Source organism: Fulmarus glacialis, unplaced genomic scaffold, assembly GCF_000690835.1.
Source record: "Fulmarus glacialis isolate BGI_N327 unplaced genomic scaffold, ASM69083v1 scaffold25685, whole genome shotgun sequence".
NCBI lineage: Eukaryota > Metazoa > Chordata > Aves > Procellariiformes > Procellariidae > Fulmarus > Fulmarus glacialis.
Window position 1 is genome coordinate 1 of NW_009211588.1, and position 8,595 is coordinate 8,595.

The 8,595-nt window shown below is 55.3% G+C and overlaps 2 protein-coding genes across 2 annotated transcripts in view; one reads left to right on the plus strand and one right to left on the minus strand.

Moving 5' to 3' along the window:
- Nucleotides 1–431: 431 nt before the first annotated feature.
- On the plus strand, nucleotides 432–3,277 carry LOC104076669 (laminin subunit gamma-2-like; the record flags this gene model as incomplete). Its single annotated transcript, XM_009577602.1, has 8 exons — nucleotides 432–576; nucleotides 835–984; nucleotides 1,493–1,607; nucleotides 1,695–1,894; nucleotides 2,038–2,109; nucleotides 2,472–2,630; nucleotides 2,719–2,818; nucleotides 3,027–3,277. Coding segments are annotated over 8 exons (1,192 nt in total), but the record flags the coding sequence as incomplete, so codon positions are not given.
- A 4,920-nt stretch (nucleotides 3,278–8,197) lies between these two features.
- The window catches only part of NMNAT2 (nicotinamide nucleotide adenylyltransferase 2), a gene marked incomplete at its 5' end in the record, with an annotated part of 5,848 nt that continues 5,450 nt past the window's right edge, over nucleotides 8,198–8,595 (minus strand). Inside the window, one exon of the mRNA XM_009577603.1 lies at nucleotides 8,198–8,478. Within this exon, the coding sequence (XP_009575898.1) occupies nucleotides 8,376–8,478 (103 nt within the window). The remainder of the gene's footprint in view (nucleotides 8,479–8,595) is intronic.

An 8,595-nucleotide genomic window follows, 5' to 3' on the forward strand; every position in this document is an offset into this window, starting at 1 on the left:
GGTTTAGCCTGAGGGTAGATTTAGCCCCACGTTGTCTGGTGGGGCTGGTGCCTCTCCAGAGCCCACCACGGTGCTGGGATTTTGCACGCCACTGGTGGGGTGCAAGCAACAGCCCTGAACTGGACGGGGATGTGCAGGAGGAAATATCCAGTGGTAGGGCAGAGATTAGCCGAGCCACTGCGGAGCCTGGGAGGGTTAAGCTGGCGTGAAACACCTTTGGTTTCTGGAGCGGGAGCAAGGAGCCAGAGGACATCCCGCTTGGCAGAGGGGCTGGGATGCGGGGGATGTTTGCAATTAGCTTTCCCTGTGTGATAAATCTGCCTGGGGCCTTGGAGAGCATGAACAAGTCAATGTAGGAGGCAGCTTTAATGCTGTGGTGGGAGGTCGGCAGCTTGGCTGGTACCGTGCTCTTCAACCTCGTATCCATGCAGGTACGAGGAACTGAAGATGTTGGCTGGAGGCCTGAAGGCTGAGGCCGACGGGATGGCCTCCGAGGCAGACGAGGCTTATCAGGGCAGCCTGGTGCTCCTCAGCTCCCTGTCCCGCCTGACGAAGATCGACATCGGGTCCTTTGAGGTGAGGGCTTTGTGCCTGTGGGACCAGGAGATCCCCTTTTGCTCTCCCCTACGCCCTCCCTGCTACCCTGCCAGCAGCTCAGACCTTCCCAGAGCCCCATCCCCGTTGGAGAGCCATTGGATATATCTTCCCACCCTTTTGCCCCTGTAGCCGGCCGCAGCACAAGGAGCAAGAGACCATCACTGCTTGCCATGGTTGCCGGCGAGCACCAGGGAGATGCTGGGACCCCCAGGCAGTCATCGCATCTCTGTGTTTCAGGGGGAGGCGACCCGGCTGAAGCAGGACGCCAGTGCTTTCCTGAGCCTGGTGGACACCTACATGGCACAGCACAGGCAGCTGCGGAGCCGCGCGGGGCGCTGGGAGGAAGAAATCAAGCAGCTGCTGCGAAGGGGAGAGGGCGAGAGAGCGGTAAGCGGTTGGCTGGAGGGCTGCGGCTTGAGTCGTCTTCAGTGTGAGCTGGAGCCTCGGTGGGATGCCCGTGGCACCACCGCTACTATGTGCTGGCCCAGAGACGTAGCTCTGCCCACCTGCTGCAGGATAGTAGCCCTCCTCAGAACGCAGTCACTTGGGGTCGGTCTTCTGGAGCCGGTGGGAGACCTCACCGTGTGCGCGGAGCTGCTGGTGCAGGGTCTCACCTGCACATCTCCTCTGTATGAGGCAGGTTGAAGACCTGCTCCTGGAAAGATTAGAGCTGAGATGACTCAGGATGGCTGGAGCTGGTTGAGGAGCACCAGTACAAGCCTCTGCCGACAGATCAGGCTATGGTAGCCTTGATTCAGGGGCAATAGCAGGCGTTCAGGAACAGGTTGATGGGTCTTCTCCCCCAGCGCGTCCCCTTGCAGACTGCTCCGGGACTGCCCGATGCTCCCGTACCGTGTCCTTCATCTGCCCGTTGTGTCCCTTTGGCCTGTCACAGACGCTGACACAGCTGCTGTCCCGAGCCAACCTCGCCAGGAGCACAGCCCTGCAAGCCGTGAGTGCTGGCAACGCCACCTTCTACGAGGTGGAACAGATCCTGAAGAGCCTCCGGGGTAATGTCCTAGAAACCCTTCCTCTCCCCTCCCTTGTGGGATCTCGCAAGGGTAGAGCGGCTTTATTTCCACATGCGTTTCTTTCAGAGTTTAACCTGCAAGCAGATGACAAGAGAAGGGAAGCTGAAGACGCCATGAGGAGACTACCAATTATCAGCAGCATGGTCTCAAGTGCCAGGGAGAAGACGGACCGAGCCAAAGCGATCCTGGGCAGCGCCGCTTCCGAATCCAAGGCGGCCAGCAGCGCGGCAGGGGAAGCAAAGAAGATCACCATGGGGATCCAGCAGGTAAGGACAAGCTATTGCTGGCAGAAAAGGGTTCGGAAGGGAAAACCATGGAAGAAGAGGAGATGGTTGGCAACTTCACGGTGGACCAATGTGTTGACTTTTGCACCTGATGCGTTGACTTTTGGGCTGATGTTTGTCTACAGTGGATCCTGCAGATACCAGAGTTGGCTGTAGATGAGTGGGTGTGTGTGGATCTCTGCAGGCACGTTCGTCCCGTGAGGATCTCTGTGGCATCTCACTGTAGCCACCTTTTGGTGGCCAAGGGGATTTTTCCACTTCCGCAGTCTGAGTCACTGGCAGGCTTGTGAGCTCCCAGAATTGGTGTTGGTGGGTTCAACTCCCAGATGTGCGTTGCAATTCCCCAGGGATTTGCTGATGTGTGCAGAAGGGGTTGAGCCATGGTCATAGAAACAACTCTCTGGAGCAACTGGTGGGAGAACAGAGAGGACGCAGGACAGCCTGCGATAATTTTGGGTCCCTGTAGAAGGAACCAGTTTCCACCAGCTGTGCGCCCTGGTGCACCCAGACTGATTTCAGCCATGCTCTGCCCCTCTGATCGTGCCTTTGCCTTCCCTAGGAGATTACGCGGCTGAAGGTGGAAGCCAACAAGACCGCCGATGGTGTCCTCGCCCTGGAGAAGGCAGTGGCCGCCCTGCAGCGTGAGGCCAAGGAAGTGGATGGTGAATTTGAGAGGAAGCTCTCGGAGGTTGAGGCGGATGCTGCTGTGATACAGGAGGTGGGTCCCTGTCTCCTTCGCCTTGCCCCCTTCCCTGTTGCCTTTTGGGCTAGACTTCACCTTACAGCTGCCACCTTGACTTCTTCAGACAGCTCAGGAAGCTCAGAGGGTCCACGCCAAGGCTGGCCAGGCAGGGGTGATCGTGCAGGAGACGTTGAGTGCCCTGGAAGAGCTGCTGCGTCTGATGAGTAGGTTTTGCGACGCTGCTGGAGGGCGTGGATGGAGACAGGTCACTGCTGGGGTCTAGGCAGGGGTGCTGGGAGTTTAGCGGGAAGCTGCATCAGATGATGCCTGTAAGTGGGCTGGGCAGCAGGATGGAGATGAAGTATCTAGAAAGATCTGGTCCTCAGCCTCCATCCATGGTTCCCTCTTCCTTGTTTTCCTCCTGTGCAATAGACCAGCCTGGTGCTGTGGATGAGGACGGCCTGAAGCAGCTCGAGATGAATTTTAGCAAAGCCAAAACCAGAAGCAACCAGCTGAAGGATGAGATGTCGGAGCTGGAGCAGACAGCCGCACTGCAGAAGACCCGAGTCCGGACGCTGGAGAGCAGCATTGATGAGATCTTGGCGGATATTAAGAACCTGGAGGATATCCAGAAGAATCTTCCTCCAGGCTGCTACAACACAAAAGCCATTGAATTGCCATGAGCGAGCTCTGGAAAGGCTGCAGCGCCTGCCAGGCTGAAGGCAGGAGAGCCTGGCCCAGCTGCCCTCCCCAAACCTGGCAGGACTGGCTTCATTTGATTGTGTTGAACTGATCCTTACCCTCAAGTTCAGCGAAGTTCGCATCATCACGCTGGCTCTGGAGAGTCCCTCATTTTTCAAAGTGGTCCGTCCCTCGGAGACGCCTGGTTGCGTGAAGGTGCTACTGGCTGAAGAACAGCCCATTCCTCCAACATTTCTCTGAGGTGCAGGTGGGCGTTGCTTGGTGTCAACCTTGGGAGTTTGCACAGTTCAAAGCCTGAAGTTCATGGCTGAGAGGTTCTCCACTCCCTGTGGATCCCCTTTCCACCACCACCTCCTCCTCATATTCTCCACGGGGTCTTCAGTAGCTCAGGAGGCAGGGAGCGGGCAACGTGAAGAGGCAGCTGAGGGAGATGAGTTTTGAGCTGTGGCACCAGTGATGCTTCACATGGCTTTCTCCTCCCAGCCTGCCCAGTCCTCATCTTGCTGGGAGTGGTGCTGGCATGGGTTTGCTGGGGCTTAGAGATTTGGCATCAGACGCCACTGATGACCCTTTTCATAAGCTGCAGGTCTTCCACGGTGCTTCTCAGTGAGGTGGTTACTGGTTTGCTAAAGGGGAGGGGGGCAAAAAAAGCTGCTGGCTGCCTTTGAGCTCACAGTGATGCGCTGGCTGGAGGAAGAGGGGGGTCCCACGCCAGCAGGTTAGCAGAGAGAACTGCCGGGGCTCCTGAAGTGGAAAGTCTTTCCTGCTCTACCTGCTCCCTTCAGCCGGGAGGAGATGGTCCCCTTGCTTTCTCCTGCACTTCTTTTCAAGTCCCTGAGGGAAGGCTTTCTTGTCAAAGCTCCTCCTGGGCAAGCGCAGGTCTCCTTACCATCCTCTAACAAGCTCAAGCACAACCTTTCCTTCCAAGACCCATCAGTTTGGTACCAGGCAGCTTCCTGGGTGTCCCAGAGCCCAGGAGAAACAAGGTGGTGTCCCCTCTGCAGAAGCACCCAGGACCCTGCAGCACTTGTCACGGCAATGGAGGCCGTCTCCAGGGGTCTGCAGCCACGAGCTCTCATGTCTGAAGGCCTGATCCCATCCTGCTGTAGTGCCAGCACCCTGATTTGAATGGTTTAAAAAAATATTGAAGATGTCTTGAGCGTGTCTCCGCCTCTGGTTTGGTGCTGCCCGTTGCCCCTTCCTCCCTCCCTCCCTCCTGGGTGGTTTCTCAGAGGCTTAACTAGTTGTCCAGAGGGGTTTCCCACCCTACATCTGAGCAGAGCTTGGAGGAGCTGAAGACCACAGTGCTCCCTTCACCCACCTGCAGCTTTCCCGCGGGTCCAGCTCCGTTCTGACACCACTCCCAGCTTAGATACCATTTGGGGGAAAAAAAGAGCTGGCAGATGCTGGAAGTCAACTCTGCTGAAGTCCCCTGACCTGTGTGGTGGTGAAAGAGGAGGTCCTGGATGGAGGAGGACGCTTTGGGGGACTCACTCACCCCTCGTTAGCTCTGATTCTCTGATAAAGCAGCTCCCACGCTTTTGCTTGATGAGGATATACCAGGTACTATGTCTGCCTTTTATTTAAGCGAGATGTATTCTTGCCTCTGGCATGTCTTCCTTCTCCCGTTGTACAGCATAGGGACAGGTATTATGGACCTGACTTTATTTTTCCACGAGCTGGGTTTTTTGAAAGGGGGGAGGTCAATAAATAACGAATACTTTTGGCTGGATCTTGCCTACTGGTTTATTTTCTCTAGCTCCCTGTTTCGGGTGAGTTTGGCCATCAGTTCTCCCAGCAGTGCAGCCGCTTGCTCTCTTCGTGCTGACTCGGTCTTTGGGCTGTTTTGAAATGACACCAGTAACATCTTTGTTTTGTTTTGTTTATTACATAATTTAAACATTTTGCTGATAAAGTTTTTTTGTCAATGACCGTTTTTTTCATAGAGCAACAGAAGGAAAAAAAAAAAAATAGGCTCCAAAACTTTTGACAAAGGTGAAATCGCTGGCATGGCAACTTCAACCCTTTTCCCTCCCCCCCTTTATTTTTTTTTTTTTTTTTTTCCCCCCAAAAGGCGTTTGAAGTTCATTTCTCTTTCAGCAAATTGCACTGTTTAAAAGTGGAGGTTCAAAGACCAAAACCCACGAGCTTCTTCCCACCCCTCCCCTGCACCCTGGAAACCCCGGTCCTCACCTCCCCGGCGGTCGCATGGGTCTTCAGGGATAATTTTTTTTTTTTTTTTCCCATACCCACACAAAGACATTTTCCAAACCAGTCCCAGAGCTGAATGACCTGTTACAAACCCCCCGTCCCACCCCCCCGTACCGTGAGTTTTACCGAGCGGATACACGAAGGCGCAGGTAAGACTAGTAAGACAGAATATACTCATCATCCGTACCACAACGCTACGTCTCTAAGGCATGCCGTCCTAACCGCGATGGGACGGGAAGCCTGGCTTCCCCTGCGTCCCATCTCACGTACCTGAGGGAGGGAGGGAGGATTTGAGATGCCTCTCGGACGCGCCGCCTGCCTTGCTTCTCCATCTCCTTTGTTTTATTTCCCTGTGTCTTTTCCTCATGTAAAACCCACTGTCCTTCCTCCCCCTTCAAAGAGGCATCGCTCCCCCTCTCTATGTGTGTGTGTGTGTGTTTTGGAGGCTGGTTGCTACCGTTGCTTTTTCTCCTCCGGCTTGGAGCTAAGAAACATGGGTGGTGTCTGGCAAGGAGAGGAGGCTGCTGTCTGAAATAACTTCTGGGTTGGGATGGAGAGGAAGGAAAGACTGAAAAACTGAACACGTGAGAAAAACGGGTGGAGAGGAGTCTAGCTACTGGCTTATGTACGTTGGGTGTCTCATGGATGAGATGTCCCACCACGGGCACCTGCCCAGCGTGTTAGCTAAGGGAGCTCCGTAGGGTGTTGGTCAGCAGCTTGAACTGGCTGAAGACCTCCCTGGAGAAGAGGCGTCCCTGCACTCCAAGTCCCGCAAGCTCCTGCCACCCTCTCTGCTTTGGCATCTCTCTATCTCCTCACCCCATGGGGTACATACTCAACCACCTGGAGACACCAGAGCTGGCTCTGAGAGATTCAGCTGCTGAATTTATGACAGTTCCCAAACAAGCCTTACCACGTGGAGGGAAATCCCTGGCAAGGAAAGACCTCTTCTGGCCTTTGGGCAAGTCACATCACTTCTGTCTCTCTTGCTTTCCCTTTTGGGAAGGGCTGTACCCTCCTCGAAGTCGTTAGCTACTGCTCGTAAAACCCTTCCCGCTGCAAGGAGCACGTGGCTGTAGGCTATCTTGTTTTGTCCAAAGTTGCTTGCTGTTACAGAGATGCCAGCAGCACCCAGCAGGTCACCAAATTTAACTCAACGTCTCATCTTTGGAGCTTCCATGAGAGCAACTTGTGACCTTTCGTAGATGTTTAAGGAAAAAAAAAAAAAACACCAGGTAATTTCAGATCTTTCCCTGAAACACCCTGGAGGACTCTCAGCCTTCAGGTGTCTCAACGCAACACTGTCCCTTGCTGGGAACCAGCAGCTAGTCATAGCGCTGCCCTGGGAAAGCCACAAAGCCGGCATGGGCAATGGGTGTGCTTTGGGAGAGGGTGGTGGGGTGGGCTAGCCTGAGCCTGGTCAGGCAAATTTGTGGGGAGTGGGCAGATGTCCAGGAGCTATAGGGCAGCAGGGCTATACCCAAAGCGATACGAGGTTAGACGGAGCAAAGGGAGAGGAAAAGGTGAGGAGTAAAGCAGGACTGTACCTTCCTCCTTGTGGCTGTGACCTTTCCCAGGGGCTGCGCAGGGTCCTTGCTCCCTAGGGATGCTCAGAAGGACAACAGCCTGCTTCAGCAACCCTCCTCTCCGCAGGACTTAAATAATTTTCCTTTGTTCCATGTTACCTACCCCGCTTTTAATATGAGCATCTCCACTAGGTTCCATCCCCGGCATCTGGGGGCACGTCACAGGTAGGAGAGCAGGAACCTGGCATGTCCCAAGGGATGTGCAAAGTAGCCACAGCCGGTTTGGGAGGGGGAAAGTATCATGCATTTAATAAACTCTTCGAGGAGAGGAAGAAGGTAGGAGCGGAGAGAGAAGGGGGAAGTTTACAGACAGAAATGGAGATCTGGAGGCTAGAGGATGGGGACGGACCCAGCCCCCGTAAGGCTCAGCCGGGTTTGGGGCAAATTCTCACCGGAGGCTTTGGGTCACCACCTGCTTCTTCCTCCCTTGTTTCTTGGCTTCATAAATGGCAGGTCCCTTTCTAGGTGCTGTGGGGTGCCCCCTCCGACACGGGGTCAGAGTAGAGCATCACCCCAGCTCCGCTTGCCTAGGGGGTGGCTTGGGTTCACTTGCAGCCAAGGAAAGGTGAGACACTACATCCCCCCTAGCAATGCTTTGGCAGCGATGCTTGCCAAGGCTTCTGCTCCCCTTCAGAAATGCCCTCTCCGTGATTTTTTTTTTTTTTTTCATGGCCAGGAGGAGGATTTTGTTAGCTGGGTTGTCCTACTGCCGGCCTGAGGAGGTTCACCTGCCGTGGGGCACCAAGCCAGTTGGGTTACAACTGCCTGCTGCCAACCAGGATTCGTTTGGTCATCGTGTTGAGAGATCCAAAGGGCTCGCACTAAAACTATTTAAGAAAAAAAAAGTCCACCTAGATTTATTGAGCTTAAGTACTGTAAGATGATGCAGAAGAGGAAGCCCCTGCTCTGAGCATGCTGGGAGGACGGACCGGGGGGACCATTTCCCAGTGACATGCTGGAAGGGGGGTGCCGGAGCCGCCTCCCCTCGAGCGCACCGAGCACATCACTCTTTTACCGGTCCCCCTTCCCTCCCCACGTACTAGGGGGAGGGCGCGGTTCCCCCAAAAAAGAGACCAAACCATTCCCCTCGGGGCCGTGCGGCGGTTCCCTGGACATTGCTGCACGATGGAGCGTTGGCGCCGGGAGTGAGAGGCAGACACGGGCAGGAGGCCATGGGGTGGGGAGAGAGATGGAGACACGGACTGAGAGAGAGAGAAAAGAGTGATGGAGAGCTGTAGGCAGGCGGGACACGAGGGCTGTCTCGCTGCGAGACCTCTGGCGCTTAGCCGGAGGCGTTGATGTAGAGCTGACTCTTGAGGATGTAGTCGATGACGGGCTGGCAGAGGTAATCCACGACGTGTCCATCCCCGTGCTGCAGGGCCAGTCTGGGGATGTGGGGGGAGAGAAAAGGGTCAGAGCCCACTTGGGTGGGGCAGGTGCCCTCCCAAATGGAGGGGCCGGCTGGGGGCACCGCTCTCCCCGCTCTGTAGTGGGAGGCCCCC